Source organism: Sarcophilus harrisii, chromosome 3, assembly GCF_902635505.1.
Source record: "Sarcophilus harrisii chromosome 3, mSarHar1.11, whole genome shotgun sequence".
NCBI lineage: Eukaryota > Metazoa > Chordata > Mammalia > Dasyuromorphia > Dasyuridae > Sarcophilus > Sarcophilus harrisii.
In genome coordinates this window covers 500851365-500872205 of record NC_045428.1, presented here as the reverse complement: position 1 = coordinate 500872205, position 20841 = coordinate 500851365, and the positions used below count along the sequence as shown (strand labels likewise).

At 36.0% G+C, this 20841-nt stretch overlaps 2 protein-coding genes across 12 annotated transcripts in view; one reads left to right on the top strand and one right to left on the bottom strand.

Annotated features, from left to right (window-relative positions):
• The window catches only part of C2CD3 (C2 domain containing 3 centriole elongation regulator), a 148953-nt gene extending 130108 nt beyond the window's left edge, over positions 1-18845 (bottom strand). For 6 of the 10 annotated variants that reach the window (XM_023499720.2, XM_012545348.3, XM_031961419.1 and 3 more), the window contains exons 1-3: positions 18465-18844; positions 16344-16613; positions 3386-3543 (exon numbers count right to left, since the gene is read on the bottom strand). In XM_023499720.2, coding sequence (XP_023355488.1) covers positions 3386-3543; positions 16344-16613; positions 18465-18519 — 483 coding nt within the window. In that variant the 5' untranslated portion in view covers positions 18520-18844. Of the gene's footprint in view, positions 1-3385; positions 3544-16343; positions 16614-18464 lie in introns of all 10 variants that reach the window. The other 4 variants (XR_004233249.1, XM_031961420.1, XM_023499725.2 and 1 more) reach the window with 1 other exon arrangement.
• The window catches only part of PPME1 (protein phosphatase methylesterase 1), a 98679-nt gene that overhangs the window by 12208 nt on the left and 65630 nt on the right, over positions 1-20841 (top strand). The window contains exon 1 of one of the 2 annotated variants that reach the window (XM_031961425.1): positions 19010-19375. The exons of the other annotated variant lie outside the window; for it this stretch is intronic. Within the exon in view, the coding sequence (XP_031817285.1) occupies positions 19275-19375 (101 nt within the window). The 5' untranslated portion in view covers positions 19010-19274. Of the gene's footprint in view, positions 1-19009; positions 19376-20841 lie in introns of those variants that run through there. 2 annotated transcript variants of the gene reach the window in all.

Here is a 20841-nt window from a genome sequence, read left to right as displayed (position 1 = left end):
GGAGATAATAAGCATCCTTGTTTCACTCCTGATCTGACTGGTAATACTTTTAGCTTCTCTCTGTTACATATAATGTATGCTGATGGTTTTAGATAGATGCTAGTTATCATTTTCTCATATTCTCTCATGTTTTTAATAGGAATGGGTATATTTTTTCAAAAGCCTTTTCTGCATCTATGGAGATACTCATATTACTTCTAATAGTTTTGTTACTAATATAATCAATTATGTCAATAGTTTTCCTGATATTGAACCAGTCCTGCTTTCCTAGTATAAATCGCACTTGGTCATCATGTATTTTCATAGTGATGAATTAGTTGTAATCTCTTTGCAAATATTTTATTCACAATTTTTGCATCAATATTCATTAGACTATTCAATGTATTTTTTTCTCTTCTTGTTTAGATATCAGCATCATTTTTGTGTTACATAAGGAATTTAGCAGGACTCCTTCTTTGCTTATTTTTCCAAATAGTTTATATAGTATTGGAATTACTGTTCTTTAAACGTTTGGTAGAATTTACTTGTGAATCCATCTAGCCTTGGAGATTTTTTCTTAGGGTGTTCAATGATGATTTGTTCATTTTTCTTTGTTCAATTTTTTTTTTAAACGATGTCATTTAGGTATTTTATTTCCTCTTCTGTTAATCTGGAAAAATTACATTTTTGTAAATATTCATCCATTTCATTAGATTGTCAGATTTGTTGGCATATTGTTGGACAAAACAGCTCCTAATTATTGTTTTACCTTCTTCATTGTTGGTTAATTTACCCTTTTCATTTTTGATGTTGGTAATTTGGTTTTCTTTTTCTAAACATATTAACCAAAGATTTACCTATTTTATTGGTTTTTTAATAAAATCAACTTACTTTTATTTATAAGTTCAATAGTTTTCCTACTTTCAATTTTATTAATCTGATTTTAAGAATTTCTAATTTGATATTTAATTTGGGTTTTTTAATTTGTTCTTTTTCTAGCTTTGAGTTGCATGCCCAATTCATTAATCTGTTCTTTCTCTATTCTATTCGTGTAAGCATTTAGAGATAAAAAAATTTCTCCTAAGAGTGCATTCCATAAGTTTTGGATTCTTGTCTCATTATCGTCATTCTCTGATTGTTTTACTGACTTATTGTTTGACCTACTTATTCTTTAAGATTAGATTACTTAATTTCCAATTAGTTTTTATTCTTTTTCCCTGGCCCTTTATTGCATATAATTTTTATTGCATCATGATCTGAAAAAGATGCATTTGCTGTTTCTGCTTTTCTGCATTTGATTATGAAATTTTTATGCCCAACACATGGTCAATTTTTGTGTGAGTTTTCATGTACTATCAAGAAAAAGATAACATTCCTTTCTATCCCCATTTAATTTTCTCCGGAGGTCTATGATATTTAAATTTTCTAGGATTCCACTAACCTCCCTAACTTCTTTCTTATTTTGTGATTAGACTTACTTAATTCTGAGAGGGGAAGGTTGTGGTCCCCTACTAATTTTATTATTTATTTCTTCTTGTAATTGACTTAACTCTTTCTCTAAGAATCTGGATGCTGTACCATTTGGTGCATATGTTTAGTATTGATACTACTACATTGCCTGTGGTACCTTTTAAGAATATGTAGTTTCCTTCCTTATTAATTAGATTTATTTTTGCTTTTGCTCTGAGATCAGAACTGCTAACCCTGTTTTTTTGCTTCAGCTGAAGCACAATATATTCTGCTCCAGACTTTTACCTTACTCTGTATCTGCTTCAAATGTGTTTCTTGTAATCAACATAGGGTAGGACTCAAGTTTTTAATCCCATCTGCTATCTGCTTCTATTATATGGGAAAATTCATTCCATTCACATTTAAGACTGTTGTGTATTTCCTTCCATCCTATTTTCTCCCCTGTATATACTTGTTTTTTCTTTTCCCACCTAGTTCCTTATTGCCAATTTTGTTTCTGATTAATCCTTTCCTCAACTTCCCCTCCCTTCTATCACCCCTTTTCCCACCTCTTATTCCTCTATTCTACTGTTTTTATCCTCCCTTCTATCCAGCCCCTCCCTTATCTTTTTCCTTTTTTCTCTGACTTCACTACAGGATAAGATAAATTTCCACACCCAACTGAGTTGTGTGTTATTCCCTCTTTAGGCCAAAACTGACAAGATTAAGCATCAGACAATGCTCATCTTTCTACCTTTTTTTCTCTTTACTGTAATAGGTCTTTGGTTCCTCTTCATATGACTGAATTTACCCCATTTTGCTTCCCTTTTCCTCTTTTCCCAGTATAATTCTTTTTCTACCCTTTGTCTTTAAAAAAAAATTATCATATCTAAGTCAACTTATACCCACACCCTCTGTATGTATTTCATAATATCATCATCCCATGTAGGCATGGGATTTTTCCCCTTCCTTATTTTCCTTTTTATATTTCTATTGTATCTTGCATTTCTATATCAAATTTTCCATTCAGTTCTAGTCTTTACAAAAGAAATGATTGAAAGTTCCCTACTTCATTGAAAATCCATCTCCACTCCTGAAATATGATACTTAGTCTCACTGAGTAATTGATTCTTGATTATAATCCAAGATGCTTTTGCATTCCAGTATATAGTATTCCAGGCCCTCAAATCCCGTACTGTAGAAACTGCCAAACCTTGGGTAATTGACTGTGCCTCCTTGATACTTGAATTGTTTTTTTTTCTAGTAGCTTGTAGTATTTTTTTCCTTGACCTTACAGTTCTGGAGTTTTGCAGTATTTCTTGGAGTTTTCCTTATGGAATATCTTTCAGGTGATTGATGGATTCTTTCAATGACTATTTTGCTTTCTGGTTTTATTATATCAGGGCAGTTTTCTCCAATGAGTTCTTAAAGAATGCTGCAACTCTTTTTTTTTTTTTTTTTTTTTTGATTGTGGTTTTCAGGCAGTCCAATAAGTTTTAAATTGTCTCTCCTAGTTCTATTTTCCAGGTCAGTTGTTTTTCCAATGAAGTACTCTACATTTTCTTCTATTTTTTCACTTTTTAGTTTGATTCTTAAATGTCTCATAGTCATTAGTTTCCATTTACCCTGTTCTAGTTTTTAATGTATGATTTTCTCCAGTTACTTTTTCTATCTACTTTTTTGTTTGATTAATTCTGTTTTGAAAGGTATAGTTTCTTCAGTCAATTTAGTTGTTGTTGTTTTTCTGTTTTAGGGTTTTTTTTTTGCATTTGGCCAGTTGTATTTTTTAAGGAATTGATTTCAGTCAATTTTTGTCCTTCCTTTTTCCAAGCTATTGACTTCCCTCTCACATACTTCATGTTCTATTTTTTTCCACTACATTTCCTGAACATTTTTTTTACTCTGTGGAGTAATTCACTCTGTGGAACAGAAATATAAATAACAGAAATACTATTACCTGAATCTCTCCAAGTTTTTTAGATGTTGGTGAGACAATGGTAAAAAATCCACTGATTGGGTAAGTTGGAGACAACTTCGACAATCCACTAATCTGGGCTCTCCCCACAGGGAGGTGATCAGATTTGGTGATTACTTCCAGAACAAGGACAGCCATATCTAGAAGCAAAGAAAAATAATTTTATTGAGAGATTTTCCTCCCACAGTTATAGACAGGATTTCTTTTGAGGAAGGGAAGAAGGAAAAGGGCAGATTAGAGGTTGAATAAAGGGAGGAAAGCCATAAAATATTCTTTTTATTATAGCTATTGTTACTAGTATTTTTCAAAGAAAACAGTTTGTTTCTTTATTTTTTTTAAATAGCTTTTTATTTACAAGTTATATGTATGGGTAATTTTACAGCATTGACAATTGCCAAACCTTTTGTTCCAATTTTCCCCCTCCTTTCCCTCATCCCCTCCCCTAGATGGCAGGATGACCAGTAGATGTTAAATACATTAAAATATAAATTAGATACACAATAAATATACAGATCAAACCGTTATTTTGCTGTACAAAAAGAATCGGACTCTGAAATATTGTACAATTAGCCTGTGAAGGAAATCCAAAATGCAGACAGACAAACATATAGGCATTGGGAATTCAATATAATGGTTCTTAGTCATCTCCCAGAGTTCTTTTGCTGGGTATAGCTGGTTCAGTTAATTACTGCTCTATTGGAGCTGATTTGGTTCATCTCATTGCTGAAGATGGCTAGGTCCATCAGAATTGATCATCATATAGTATTGTGTCGCTTAAGTATATAATGATCTCCTGGCCCTGCTCGTTTCACTCAGCATCAGTTCGTGTAAGTCTCTCCAGGCCTTTCTGAAATCATCCTGTTGGTCATTTCTTACCAAGCAATAATATTCCATAATATTCATACACCACAATTTATTCAGCCATTCTCCAATTGATGGGCATCTACTCAGTTTCCAGTTTCTGGCCACTACAAAAAGGGCTGCCACAAACATTCGTGCACATACAGATCCCTTTCCCTTCTTTATGATCTCTTTGGGATATAAGCCCAGTAGTAACACTGCTGGATCAAAGGGGTGCATAGTTTGATAACTTTTTGAGCATAGCTCCAAATTGCTCTCCAGAATGGTTGGATGGGTTCACAATTCCACCAACAATGTATTAGTGTTCCTGGTTTCCCACATTCCCTCCAACATTTCGCATAATCTTTCCCTGTTAGTCTAGCCAGTCTGACAGGTGTGTAGTGGTATCTCAGAGTTGTCTTAATTTGCATTTTTCTGATTAATAATGACTTGGAGCATCTTTTCATATGGCTAGAAATAGTTTCAATTTCTTCGTCTGAGAATTGTCTGTTCATATCCTTTGACCATTTATCAATTGGAGAATGTCTTGATTTCTTATAAATTAGAGTCAATTCTCTATATATTTTGGAAATGAGTCCTTTATCAGAACTTTTGACTATAAAAATATTTTCCCAGTTTATTGCTTCCCTTCTAACCTTGTCTGCATTGGTTTTGTTTGTACAAAACCTTTTCAATTTGATATAATCAAAATTTTCTATTTTGTGATCAGTAATGACCTCTAGTTCTTCTTTGATTATAAATTCCTTCCTCTTCCAAGGTCTGAGAGGTAAACTATTCTGTGTTCCTCTACTTTATTTATAATTTCATTCTTTATGTCTAGGTCATGAACCCATTTTGACCTTATCTTGGTGTACGGTGTTAAGTGTGAGTTGATGCCTAGTTTCTGCCATACTAGTTTCCAATTTTCCCAGCAATTTTTGTCAAACAGTAAATTCTTATCCCAAAAGCTGGGGTCTCTGAGTTTGTCAAACACTAGATTGCTATAGTTATTGACTGTTTTGTCCTTTGAACTTAACTTATTCCACTGATCAACTAATCTATTTTCCTTAGCCAATACCAAATGGTTTTGGTTACTGCTGCTTTATAATATAATTTTAGATCTGGTACAGCTAGACCACCTTCATTTGATTTTTTTTTTCATTAATTCCCTTGAAATTCTTGACCTTTTGTTTTTCCATATGAACTTTGTTGTTACTTTTTCTAGGTCATTAAAACAGTTTTTTGGGCGTCTGATTGGTATAGCACTAAACAAATAGATTAGTTTAGGTAATATTGTCATCTTTATTATATTTGCTCACCCAATCCAAGAGCATTTAATATTTTTCCAAATGGTTAGATCAGACATAATTTGTGTGAAAAGTGTTTTATAGTTTTGCTCATAAAGTTTCTGATTTTCCCTTGGCAGATAGATTCCTAAGTATTTTATACTAGCAGTAGGTATTATAAATGGAATTTCTCTTTGTAACTCTGACTGTTGGATTTTGTTAGTGATATATAAGAATGCTGATGATTTATGTGGGTTTATTTTGTATCCTGCAACTTTGTAAAGTTGTGGATTATTTCTAATAACTTTTTAGTAGAATCTCTGGGGTTCTCTAAGTATACCATTAGATCATCAGCAAAGAGTGATAATTTGGTTTCCTCATTGCCTACTATAATTCCTTTAATCACTTTCTCAACTCTTATTGCCAAAGCTAGCATTTCTAATACAATATTGAATAGTTATGGTGATAGTTGCCCACAAGTTGCAACCTTGTTTCACTCCTGATATTACTGGGAATGGTTGCAGTTTTTTCCCCTTACATATAATGCTTACTGATGGTTTTAAATGGATTCTGCTGATTATTTTAAGGAAAAGTACATTTATTCCTATAATAGGAATGGATGTTGGATTTTATCAAATGCTTTTTCTGCATCTATTGAGATGATCATATGGTTTTTGTTAATTTGGTTATTAATATGGCCAATTATCCTGATAGTTTTCCTAATATTGAACCAGTCCTGCATTCCTGGTATAAATCCTACTTGATCAAAATGTATTATCCTGGGGATGATTTTCTATAGTATTTTTGCTAATATCTTATTTAAGATTTTAGCATCAATATTCATTAGGGAGATTGTTCTATAATTTTCTTTCTCTGTAGAAAACAGTTTCTTTAACTCAAAGCCCTTTCTTAATTTTCTTCAGGTTTTTTCTCTAACCTCCCACTGTACTGCATATTATTTTGTCCACTGATAAATCCTAGAAGAGTAGAAGTCAGAGAATAATCTCAGAACAGAACACTTTCACAATGTCTGACCACTGCTTCCTACAGTTAGAAGATTCATATTTTAATTTCATTATTGTGTTGTAGTAAAGAAATCACTGATTTTATAATTGGAAGAAGTAATTTTGAGCCCAGCTTTCATAATTACTACAAAATAATGGTAAGTTACAAGGAATCCTTTCTAGAAATCTGTGAAAAAAAGAGGTATAAAATGCTAACTTGAAAGGATGACAGGATCAGATAATAACAAATAATGGTTATAACTGCTTACATTTATATAGCATTTTAAGTTTTGTAAAATTATACATTATCTCATCTGCTCTTCCCAATGATACTAATAATGAACACAATATTTGACTTAAGAGTTAGGAAGACCCAAGTCAGATTTGACTTCAGATATGTTATGTGATATTCTGCCTCAGTTTCCTTCTATAAAAAGGAGATATTAATAATACCTACTTCTAAGGGGTATTATGAGAAAAAAAAATTATTTTATATTTGAAAGGTGTTTTAAGCATTTATATAGCTCTTTAGGGGTTGCCAAGCATTTTACAAATATTCATTTAATCCTGATAATAATCCAGAGTTATGTGCTATTATTATCCCTATTTTGCATATGAAGAAATTCATACCCAAAGAGAGGGTAAATAACTTGTCTAGGATCACACAGCTTAAGTCTAAGGCTTGATATGAACTCAGGGCTTTCTTACAGGTCCAGTGTTCTATCTTCAATGCTACTTAGTTATCTATACAACCCTGAGCTGGTCACTTAAAATGGGGATAGTATTTGCACTACCTATCTTGTAAGGGCATTGTGATAAAAGTGCTTTGTAAACTTTAAAGCAACTAGGTAATATAGCAGGTAGAGCACCAGGCCTGGAGTTAAGGCTCAAACATTTAATTGATATGTAATCCTGGGTAAGTTACTTAACCCTATGAGGAAACCTCAGTTTCCTCATCTATAAAATGAGCTGAAGAAAGAAATGGAAAAGCACTTCAGTATCTTTGCAAAAATCCCAAATGGGATCATGAAAATGACTAAATAACAAAATTTTAAAGCACACTATATATGCAAGTTATTATTATGAATTTGGAGTTGCGTACAATAAGCATACTTCATGTTGATGAATGTATTTTGCTATCTTTCTGCTAAGGAATGTTGAAACAACATATTTGTTAAATGAGACTCCAGCACCTATAATTTTTGTATGTATTTTATGTGTTAGGTAGTATGGCTGTTACTATCCTGAGAGTTTATTACACTCATATTTCTTGCATTACGGAAGGAAACAAACATCTATTAAGTGTTTACTATGTTCCAGGAACTGTATTAAGCCCTACAAATAATATTTAATTTAATCCTTACAACAACAATGGAAGATTTGTGCCTTCATGACTGTTTTTCTTATCCTGATCTAAAATTCTCTCTATTAATACACAAGAAAACCCATGTTTCGATTGATGTTAACATTCTAACCAATATGGATGGAGTTGAAAGCTATGGCTGTAATCCTGGCCTAGGATATCAGAATCACTCATCTCTGTAAGACCCTTCTTAAAAATCAAACCAAGCTATCAGACTGTTTATATACCATGTGTCTCTGTTGCCTCTCAACATCAACAGTAAAGAAATGTATCCAAAACCAAAGTTCCTTCCCCAGGCCTAGGCTCTTCCTACATTCCTGGAAGCACAGATTCAAAGATAGAAGGAAGAGAGTACAGTTGGTCAAGCACAATTGCCTCCTTTTACATTTGTTTATAATAGAATTTTAAAAAACAGTTTATATAGTATTGGATTTGTTCTTTGAATGTTTAATAGAGTTCACTTGTAAATTTATCACTGGGGATTTTTTCTCAAGGAGTTCATTTATGGCTTATTCAATTTCTTTTTCTAAGAAAAAGAGTGTCTTATTTCCTGTCCTGTTAATTTAGGATTTCTTCTCTTTTTTTTGGTAAATATTCATCTACTTCACTTAGATGATCAATTTTATTGATAGGGCAAAATAGCTCTTAATAATTGCTCCAATTTCATCTTTGTTGATGGTAATTCATTTTTGGTAGTCCAACAATTCTTAGACTGTCTCTCCTGGATATATTTTTTCTTTCTCTTTTTTTTTTTTTGGGGGGGGGGGGTTTGTTTGACTGATTCTTGATGTCTCATCAAGTCATTCACTTCCATTTGTCCAATTCTAATTTTTAGTAATTTTCTTTATTTTATCTCTTTTTTATATCCAGCCAATTATACTTTAAAAGGAGTTTGTTCATTGCATTTTCCCCCCCATTGCAACAATTCTATTTTTAAAGGAATTGTTCTTTATTCCCATTTTGGCAACTCTATTTTTCAAGGAGTTTTTTCCTTTTTCCCATTTTACCAATTCTGTTTTTTAGGAAGTTGTTTTCTTTAGTATATTCACCAAATGTAATTTTTAAGGAGTTGTTTTCTTCAGTCAATATCTGTATTTCCATTTCCAAATTCTCCAAAGCTTTCATTTCCTTTTTTTTTTCTTCTCTCTTTTAAGCTTCTTTTGGAATTCTTCCAAGAGAGTCTTTTAAGTTGGAGACCAATGTATATCCCCTTTTGAGGTTTGAAATAGAGACATTTTGACTTTAGTGACCTTAGGGTTTGGGTTTTGTTCTTTCCTGTGTCCACAATGGCTACCTATGGTCAGAGTCCACAATGGCTACGTATGGTCAGAATGCTTTTGGCTTTTTTGCTTATTTTTATAGGTTAAAGTCTAGTCCTAGGGGATAGGGAAGATTGTCCTGAGCTTCATCTACAGAGTGACAGAGGTTTCAGGCAGCACTGGTGCTGAAGGCTTTCCTTTTGCACCTGACCAAATCTCACCTGTTATGCTTGGATTCAAAGCTTCTATGCCTTCTGTAGGTGCACTGGGAATATCACAGCTAGTCTGCTGATCCACTGACCTTTTGAACCAGGACAGAATAATCAATGCTGCTGTATTTTGGCTAAAAGCCTCCTACTAGACTCCCTGCATAGAACCTTTCCATCCTGGGCCTCCCTACATAGCACCTATGGGTAGGGCTGCATTACTTCCCTCCCCCCCCAAAACCCTCCACCCTGCCTCACCTCCCACCAATTGAGAGATCTGCCTTAAGTCCTTCCAAGATGCCTTATGCTGGAAATTTGTTATATTCCAAATATTTGTACATTCTGTGGCTCCAAAATCTGTTCAAAATTTTGATTTAGTATCTAAGGGAAGCTAGAAAGAGCTCAGCAAAATGTTGTGTAGTCTCCGCAACCTTGACTCTGCCTTTGTCCCCATTTGGTGGTAATTCATTTTTGATACTAGTCAATTTTTTTGTTTCTATTTTTAAAAATCAAATTAATAATGGTTTATCTATTTTAGCAATTTTTCTTATTTTATTAGTTCAATGTTTATTTGCTTTTTACTTTCAATTTTATTAATCTCTCTTTTGAGCTTCAGGATTTCCATTTTGGTGTTTAGTAGGATTTTTAATTTATTCTTTTTCTTTTTTTCCATATGCTCCATTTGTTGATCTGCTCTATTTTTCTTTTATTGATGTGTTCAGAGTACTGCTTTGGCTACATTCCACACATTTTGGCATGTTATCTCATTATCTTTATTGTCATTATGTTTAATGAAATTACTGACTGTTGCTATGATTTATTCTTTGACTCATTAATTCTTTAGGATTAGTTCCCAATTGACATTTAATCTATGCCCCCATAGCTCTTTATTGAATATTTTTATTTCATTACAGTCTAAAAAGGGTATATGATTTTTTTGCTGTTCTGAATTTATTAATGAGATATTTTTGATCTAATATATGATCAATTTTTATAAAAATTCCTTGTGCAGCTAAGAAAAAAAGTATATACTTTTCTATTTCCATTCAATTTTCTCTAAAGGCCTATCATATCTAACTTTTCTGAAATTCTATTAACTTCCTTGTTTCTTATTAATTCTCTGGTTGGTTTCATTTAGCTCTGTGAAAGGAAATACAGATCTCCTACTAATACAGCTTTTACTCTCTATTTCTTCCTATAACTCATTTAACTTTTCCTCTAAGAATCTGTAACCCATGACACTTGATGCATATTATTGGAATATGTAGTCAATATGACTATATATATATGTCATATATATGCCATAGTCAATATGACAATATGACAATATGGAGTCAATATGACTCCAATGTTTATATTTCAGCAAAATCTAGTTTCATTGATTATCTCTTTTAATTAAGTCTATTTTTGATTTTTCTGAGATCATGATTACTACCCCTGCCTTTTAAAAAACTGTCTCCAACTCCTTATTTTAACTCTTTGTGTGTCTTTATGTTTCAAATGTCTTTCTTATAAACAACACATTATGGATTTTAATATCATTCTGCTATCTGCTTCCATCTTATGGGTGAATTAATCCCATTCCTATTTATGATTACTATGTACTTACCTCCATCCTATTATCTTTTGATTATCCTTCTCTTTTTACCCTGTCTCTCCTCAGAAATTTGTTTGTTTTCTGACCACAAGTTCTCTGAATCTACTCTCTCTCTTATCACTTCCCCCCTTTATTTTATCTCTTTCTCCTATTTTCTTTTTTTAAATTATACATTGGTTTATTAATCATGCTGGGAGAGAAAAATCAGGACAAAAGGGAAAAATCATGGGAGATTAAAAAAAAAACCAACAGAAAGAAAAAAAGTGGACATAGAATGTATTGATTTATATTCAGTCTGTTCTTTTTCTGGATGAAGATAGTATTTTCTATGCCAAATCTATTGGGGTTGCTTTAGACTCTTACTTTCTTATTGGGTAAAATAGTTTTCTATATCCCACTGAATATGTGGGATATACTTGCCAGTTCAAACAAGAATGAGGTTAAGTGTTATCTACTTATCCTTCTCTCATTTTCTCCTTCATTGTAAAAGCTTTTCCTTTTGAACTTCTTTTATTTAAGATAATTCCCCCCATTATTCTTCTCCTTTCTCTTCTCCCAGCACATCTGGCTTACTCCATCATTTAAAAAAAAAAAAAATTCAATAAAACTGAATCACATCCCTGCTATCTAGCTATGCAAACTCCTTTTAACTGCCATAATAATGATAAAGTTCTTAAGAATTACAAGTATCTTCCCATATAGGAATGTAAACAGATCAATCTTAAGTCCCTTGTGATCTCTCTTCCATGTTCATCTTTTTAAGGTTCTCTTGAGTACAATATTTGAAAATGTGGAAAATAGCTAGAAAAGTGTAAGAGCCATCTTGAAGGACTGTTATGAGGAAGAAGGATTGGGTTTTCTCTGATTGGCCTTTGACGAGCATTTGGGAGCAATAAATCTAAGTTTCAATGAGGAAAATTTGGGGTTTAAGAAAAATTTCATAAAAAGAGATATCCAAAATTAAATGAAATGTTTTAGGAGGTGGTGAATTTTCCTTCTCTTCTACATCTTCAAGCAGTAACTGAATATTAGTTGGGTATGTTACCAAGGGAATTCAATCCTTCTCAGGTGTTCATTTGGATACTAGATGGCCTCTGAGGTTTGTTACAAATCTGAATTTTTTTTTTCATTTACACAAACAAATGTTTACTAAGCACTTCCTCTGTTTAATAATAATATGCTAGATAATGTGAGGAATAATAGAAAGAGAAATCAGATATTGTTAGTGGTTTCAAAGAGCTTATTACCCAACAGAAGATATAACATACAAACATAAATATATAAATCACATGACAAAAGTACAAAACAAGTTTTTTGTGGTCAGATGAACCTGTGGGCAGAAGGAGCCAAGCAAAGATGAGTGGAGCTCATGTCTATCTAATACAGGTGGCATTTACACTACGGTTTAAAGGAGTCTATCCTACCTGGGACCATCAATTTAGGCCCTCAGAGGCCATCTAGTCCAGCTTCTCATTTTTATAGACAGGAAACTGAGGCCCAGAGAAGTCATGCAACTTGACAAGTTGAATAGTAAGAAGTAAGTAACAAAGAGTTAATTTGACCTGGTCCTCTTGACTCTTGAACCAATACCCCTGTCAGAATTTCAGACTCTAAATTTTTGAACAGCTCTACTTGTTAGCAAAATTTGCTTATATAAAAGTGAAATGCACTTCCTTGCAACTTCTACCCATCACTCCCAGGACTATATGGTACTTTATTCTCTTAAAGAAGTTTAAGATAACATTCCCTTTTCCCCACTGGTTCATATTTGTCTTGCAGGTTATTAAAACCTCCAGATCAGGGGTTCTGGACCTTTCTTTGTGTTATGTAATGCTTTACCAAGTTACTAAAGCCTATGAATAATCAAAATAAAATTTTAAAAATCATTGAAGATAAATGGCAAGGGGGTTGGACAACTGGTCAGAAGGAGCTCACAAGGGACCTTTTGCTGGCACCAGACACAAGGCTCTGTTGTACTGCCCATACTTGGAACTGAGTCACAGTCCTCAAGTCTCAGTTCCAGGGCAAGGAGGAGCATTAGTACACCACAGGAGAGCAGAGACCTTGGTCACATTTCCAGGGTACAAAAGAGTGCTCGTAGTCACTCACAGATCAGTGCACAGAACAACAAAGTCCCCAGAATTATCTCTGAAAACAGCTGTGCAAAAAACCTGAAGCACATTCTAGAAGCACAGTTAAAAGTCAAGAAAAATGAGCAAATAGCAGAAAAAATAGATACTACAAAAAGCTACTATGGTGACATGGAATATCAGAACACAAACTCATAAGGAGGCAACAAAATCAAAATTCCTACATTTAAAGTTACAAAATAAAACATTAATTTGGAGCTCAAAAACCTTTTTGAAGGAAAAGTTCACAAAGGATTTTAAAAATCAAGAGAAGTAGAGGAAAAATTGGGAAGGGAAATGAGAGTGAGTCAACATCTTGGTAAAGGAGATACCAAAAATACTGAAGAAAACACTTCAAAAAACAGAATATGTCAAATAGTAAAAGAGGCACAAAAACACAATAAAGAAAAGAATGTCTTAAAAAGCAGAATTGGCTAAATGGAAAAAGATAACAAAAACTCACTGAAGAAAATAATTCCTTAACAATTGACATGGAATATCAGAACACAAACTCATAAGGAGGCAACAAAATCAAAATTCCTACATTTAAAGTTACAAAATAAAACATTAATTTGGAGCTCAAAAACCTTTTTGAAGGAAAAGTTCACAAAGGATTTTAAAAATCAAGAGAAGTAGAGGAAAAATTGGGAAGGGAAATGAGAGTGAGTCAACATCTTGGTAAAGGAGATACCAAAAATACTGAAGAAAACACTTCAAAAAACAGAATATGTCAAATAGTAAAAGAGGCACAAAAACACAATAAAGAAAAGAATGTCTTAAAAAGCAGAATTGGCTAAATGGAAAAAGATAACAAAAACTCACTGAAGAAAATAATTCCTTAACAATTGGAACTGGACAAGAGGAAGCTAATGACTTTATAAGATATCGAGAAACAATAAAACAGAATCAAAAGAATGAACAAATAGAAGAAAACACTTAACATTTCACTGGAAAAATGGAAAATAAATCCAGAAGAGATAATTTAAAAATCATTAGACCATCTGAAAACCATGATCAACAGAAAAGCCTAGAAATCATCTCTCAAGAAATTATCAAGAAAAGCTACCCTGACATTCTAGAACCAGAGGGTAAAATAGAATTTGAAAGAATCTGCCAATTACCTCCTGAAAGAACTCCCAGGTCAACAAGAAAATACCAGTAGTAGCCAAAAAAGAAAGAATTCAAATATTGTGGAACCACAGTCAGATAACACAAAATTTAGCAGTTTTCACATTAAAGGACTGGAAGATTTGGAATATGATATTCCAGAAGGCAAAAGAGTTAAGATTACAATCAAGAAATAGCTATTCAGAAAAACTGAGTATAATCCTTCAGGGGGGGAAATGGATATTCAATAAAATTGAGGACTTCCAAATATTCCTAATGAAAATCAGAGTTGAATAGAAAATTTGACTTTCAGATACAAGATTCAAAAGGCAAACAGGAAAGATGAATCATAAGAGATTCAAAAAAGTTAAAACTGTTTACATTCTTACATGGGAAAATGTTACTTGTAACTCCTAAAAACTTTCTCATTATTAGGGCATGGTTATGAGTTGAATACAATAGGATAATTTTCTGAACAAAGCAAAATTAAGAGAGAAAGAAGAATGTGCTTGGAGAAGGATAAAGGGAAAGGAAGAATGAGCTAAATTATCTAAAAGACTTAAAAGAGATTTTACAGCTTGGGGCAAAGGGGAAGAAACACACATCAGCAACACATTAGTTCATTGGAACTGGTTCAAAGAGACAATAACATACATATTCAGTTGGGTATAAAAATCTATCTTACCATACAGGAAAGTAAGAGAGGAAGGGGAAAAGAGAGAAAAGAAAGGGAGAGGGCAAAAGGCTGAAAGGCAAATTGGGGAATATTAAAGTCAGAAGCAAAGCTCTTTTGAGAATGGACAAGGTGAAAGGAGAGAAAAAAATTGGATAAATAGGAAGAAAATGAGATGGAGGGAAATAGTAATCATTACTGTGAAAAAGTTTATAGCAAGTTTCTCTGATGAAGACCTAATTTCTCAAATATATAGAAAACTGAGTCAAATTTATGAAAAGCCAGTCTTCAACTGACAAATGGTCAAAGGATATGAATATGCAGTTTTCAGATAAATTAATCAAAGCTATCTACAATTACATGAAAAAATGTTCTAAATCACTATTGATCACAGAAATGCAAATGAAAACAGCTCTGAACTACCGCCAGACACCAATCAGATTAGCCAAAATGACAAAAAAAGGAAAATGATAAATGTGGGAGTGGATTTTATGATAATTTTCTAACTTTAAGAATCTATGTTCTAAGTCAACATCTTCATATTTTGGATGAGAAAATGGAAGTCTCAGAAGGACTTGCCTAGAAGTGACATTTGCCTGGAATTAACCAAATTGATGGTGCTCCACTAAATACATAGCACAGTTTTAGCACTGTCTGGCCACTATAATCTTCTGTTTTAGCACTCAGAGAGAAGACCATGTAGACACACATCTCTGTATCAGGAAGATAGATAAGACACGATTCATAAACTCAAATTAGGGGATCAAATGTACTCCAAATTTCAGGGAGGAGTTTCCCCTTATTGCTTCCCAACCTCTCATATGCAAAATGTATTTGACTCAATGAAAAATACTTTTCTAGATCTAGGAAAAGTACTCCATAATGCAGTACACGGCACAACCCTTTTCACATTTTCATCTGATGCATTATCTATGTCTTTCCTCAAATCCTTTCTCAATACGGGATCTACCCAATGATTTAGAGGTCTTCTAGATTTATTACTCCTTTATGAATATCAATGCAGCACTCAAGATATTCATTCTTATCCTTCATTCTCACTATATGATTATATTTCCTCTTTTTCTACTTGGTCAAATTTTTATGACATTTACACTGTTTCTGGTATACTTTCACAATGGTAGGTGAATAATATGTGTCACAGTCTCTTTATAACCACCATATACTCTTCCATTGCCCCTTGGGTACAATAAAAAAGTCCTATTTATAATACTCTTCTTTATAAACACTTATAAAATTACAAGTGTTTATAAAGTTCTTACTCAGAAGAAAATACTAGGCTAGGTACTTTGGGAGATAGAAAGTTTAGGTAAGCCAATGTCCTTACTTGATAAAAATTACATTCTGGTAAAGAGATATACATGTAAATAGATAACATTAGTATACAAACAGCAAATATATAAAACAAATTGCCATGATGCACACCTGAAAGGGAAAATTTGGATGATACGATCATACCTGTTAAATAAGAAGCAAACTGCTTCGGTCCACAACGAATAGCATAACGGGTTGTTGTTTTCACAGCTTTTTGTTCAATTAGGGTAGCATCCCTGGGACAAAATATGGTTCCATCCGATGTCTCCCCCCACCACCTCACTCGGATGAGAACAGGAGTTGGAGGCTTCACAACCATCCAGAGTATTTTACTAATGGTTAGTCTCAGAAAACATCGCAGCTGACCTTCAACTAGAGGTGGTAGACTTGTAGATGGCGAAATGTCACTTAGACCTGGGTAACAAGACAGGAATAATAAATCAGAATTTGGAGTACATAGTCAAATACAACACTATATGCAACAACTGGAGAACCTTAATTTCTGACAATTCCCTGATAAAATGAAAAGAACATTACACCTGAGAGTGAGAAGATTTGTTTGTGTTCAAGTCTTAACTTCATCACTGGGGCAAGGTACTGAATTTCCTATGTGGCCCATTACCAATGTAATATGAGAAGTTAGGCGAGATGATTTCTCAGATTACCGTAGGAACACTGATAGAAATTGCAGAGGCAGATTTGGGTTCAATGTGAAAGCAAAACAAACCTTCATGAAAATTAGAGTTGTTTCAAAATGCATCAGGCTGCCCAGCAGGAGAGTTTCTCATTACTGATCAGAGCCAAATGAAAGCCAGATAATTAGTTTTTGGGAATGTTGTCAGGATGATCTTATTCAAGTATGTCTGTTGGTAAAGATAACCTCTGAGTTTCTAACAACTCTGAAAAGTTGTGATTCTATAGAAGACTTTGTGGTACTAAACCTGGTGACTTCCTTTTAAAAATCTCTATTTAAATCCCCTCTCAATATGACACTGCAGATACAAGATTTTTTTTTTTTTTTACACTCTCTGGGCTTTTCTAATGTCAAATTCAATAACTATTTATTAAAATTATATCATGTGCTAGAGATATAAAAACAACCCTTGGGTAGACTACAGGGAGAAGGAGAGGGAAATACAACATCTGCACAGATAAGTCAATTCTGACAAGTAGAGAAAGGCTGATACTGATAATTGTTTTTCCCATACATCCTCAAATGGTCACGATCTATCAGGTAAAATTATTTTCTGACTAAAATCTTTTTTTTTTTTTTAATTTAATAGCCTTTTATTTACAGGATATATGCATGGGTAACTTTACAGCATTAACAATTGCCAAACCTCTTGTTCCAATTTTTTACCTCTTACTCCCCCAACCCCTCCCCCAGATGGCAGGATGACCATAGATGTTAAATATATTAAAATATAAATTAGATACATAATAAGTATACATGACCAAAACATTATTTTGCTGTAGAAAAAGAATCAGACTCTGAAATATTGTACAATTAGCTTGTGAAGGAAATCAAAAATGCATGTGTGCATAAATATAGGGATTGGGAATTCAATGTAATGGTTTTTAGTCATCTCCCAGAGTTCTTTCTCTGGGCATAGCTGGTTCAGTTCATTACTGCTCCATTGGAAATGATTTGGTTGATCTCGTTGCTGAGGATGGCCAGGGCCATCAGAATTGCTCATCATATAGTATTGTTGTTGAAGTATATAATGATCTCCTGGTTCTGCTCGTTTCACTCAGCATCAGTTCGTGTAAATCTGACTAAAATCTTAATCTGAAATCTATAAATGTTTCCAGTTTCGGTGTTTTAAGGAAAATTTCTGGTAGAAGATATGTGCTAATCACAAAATGGCTAGAGGCTCAAAGAGAGAAAAGCAGGTATCCAAGGGGTCACCAGGGAAACAAAAAACGCGGAATGACCCCAAGTTCATTATTAAGCAGACCGTAACCCCCTCCCCCCCCTTGAGACTTTCTTCCTCTTCCCCCGCCCCTGCTCCCTCTGGGTAAGGATGCAGTTCTCCCTAAAATTCCCTCTCCGGATCGGCCCGAGGGTCTCAGCCACCGTCCGTCCCTGCTCAAGCTTGCCTTCCCTCTGCCTCCCCCACGCCGTCCTCAGCTGTCCCGTCCTGTTGCTGGGTTCCTTTCCTTGCAAGCTCTCGGTAGCACCCCGTACCCCCGCTCGCCCTCCTGCCCGCAGGTTCCGCTCTCTCCCCAGGACTGCCTCGCCCTCGGGCGCTCCCCGGGCGTCACCTTTCTTCTTACGGCTACGGCCGCCCCCAGCTCCCGGACCCTTCCGCTGTTTCATGGCGAGATGGTGCTCTCAGCGCCCGAGGCGCAGGCCCCCCAAGAGCCCCTCGCCGGCTCCTCCGCACACCCCGCCAGGGTAAATGTCGCGTCCCGCCAAGGCTCACTCAACCACTCCGCGCGCGCGTCCCCTCGCAACCGCCGCCACAGCTGCGGCCGCAGGACCTCCTGGGAAACTCCGGGAAGCCGCAGGCAACTGTTTCCCTATACAAAACAGCATTCGCTCCCGAGAGCGGGTAAGAAAGGCGCCTTAGAGCGGCTTCTTTCCAGGAAAACTACAGAACCCAGCATGCATTACTACCCGCTCTCTTTCTGGTAACGGGTCCGTACTCCTCTGGTTCCCGCCCCTCACCTTAAGCTCCGCTCCCTTTAGCAATACGCAGGCGCAGAAGCGACAGTTCCCGGAGGACTCCATTGGCTACGCGGACCCCGCCCTCTCGCGTCGGCTTCGTGCCGATTTTGCTACCCAGGCTCCTCCGCAGGAGAGCGGTTGCGCACTTCCGGCCAGGTCGCTGAGGAGACGAGGGCCGAGGAGTGGCTAGGCTAGGCGACAAGGGGAGGGGTTTGGGCACTGGTGGGCGGGAGGAGGCGCCGCCGGCTGCCGTGGGCCGTCCGCTACGGTGAGCCATACTACCTAAGTGCTGCTGTCGCTTAGGCTTCGTCTGAGTGCACTTGTTCTACAGGCGACGTTCGGGCGCTACACGGCCCAGGACAGGACACGCGGCGGCCTCGGCCTCCCTCCTGCCTTCTTGTTTCATGTCGGCCTTGGAAAAGACCATGCACCTGGGCCGCCTGCCCTCCCGCCCCCCCTTGCCGGGCGGCGGGGGCAGCCAGAGCGGAGCCAAGCTGCGCATGGGGTACGTGTCTCCCATCTCTCCGCACCGGGGCTGGGCCGCGGCCCCAAAGAGATCTGTGTTTCCTGGGGTAAGGGGACGGTTAGGAGGAGAGGGCGCCCCGAGAGGGCCTTAGGTGGGAGGGGCGGGTGAGAGAGACTGGGGGCGGGACTCGTCATGGCTGAGGGGACACTTAGATGGGGGGAAGAGGGCTCTGGAGAAGGGAAAGGTGATGGGAGAGCCCGATCCTCGAAGGGGCGGGGTAGGTGGGAACGAGATGGGGAGAGAAAGGGAGGCTGGCGTTCACTGATGACCGTCAGAGGCTCGGGTGGGCCCAGGGCGGGAAGCGAACATGGAAGTACGGCGGAAGGAGCAGGGAAGAAGAGTTGAGAGCCCTGGGAACCGAGTGAAGGACAGGAGTAATAAAGGAGGCGACTCAGAGAATGGAAACAGCCATGAAAAGGTTTGAAAGCAACTTGGCTCAAGTCAGAGAGGTCACACTGGGAGGTGAGAGGGGCTCTAGTGATGGGGGCAAGAATGGGCTTGGGAGCTTGGTGATGGATGAGAGCTCCAGGTGGGTGGCTGTGTGTCTGTGTTATGGCTACGGAGTGTGATTCGGCGGACTAGGGACCCTAGAGAATACGCGGAAATAGAGTAAGTTAGGGATAAATAATAAAAAGAATAGGTGTTAAGGACAGCGGGATGCCTAATAAAAAGAATAGGTGTTAAGGGCAGGGGGAGACCTGACCTTAAAGAATTACAAGACTTAGAGGAGAAAAGAAGCAATTCTAGGAGACCAAGAAAGAAATTTAAAGAATGTTTAGCTCACAGTTGAGCTAGTTGAGGGAAAGGATTGGGTTAGGTATAACTAAAAAGAGTTCTTGGCCTTTTAAGATATAAGGACTGATAGAGAGGGAAGGAAGTTTAGAAATTAATAATGAAGCAGAAACTGCGTAGAAGTAGTTATTGCCTCTGTTTCTTATATTTTATCTTATAATTTTTATACCAATGTTTCAGAAATGTGTGCTATTACTAAAGTTATTTGAGTTTGATTAATTTTTTTTAAAAACTCTGGTACTGAAATAAAAACTCGAGAGGAAGGGAAACAGTATTCTCACCATAAGAATGTTAAACATATTAATAGGTTGTATTTGCCTTGGTGATCTGTAATTAGAGTTTTCCTCTTAAGGTTTGGCAATTGTTAATGCTGTAAAGTTACCCATGTATATATCCTGTAAATAAAAGGCTATTAAATAAAAAAAAAAAAAAAAAAAAAAGAGTTTTCCTCTTAAAAAACGAGCCCCATGAAAGAGTCCTTGGAGGAAAAAATTCCAAAATAAAAATTTTAAAAGACCACTGAGTAGAAGGTTGCCCCAAAATTCTTTTTGAAATGACCAAACTTTTGGTTCATAGGCTTGCCTTTAAGGGACTATACTTTTCATATCTCTGCTGAGTGGGTAGTAAATATTGAAAAGAAATAAATGGTTTTG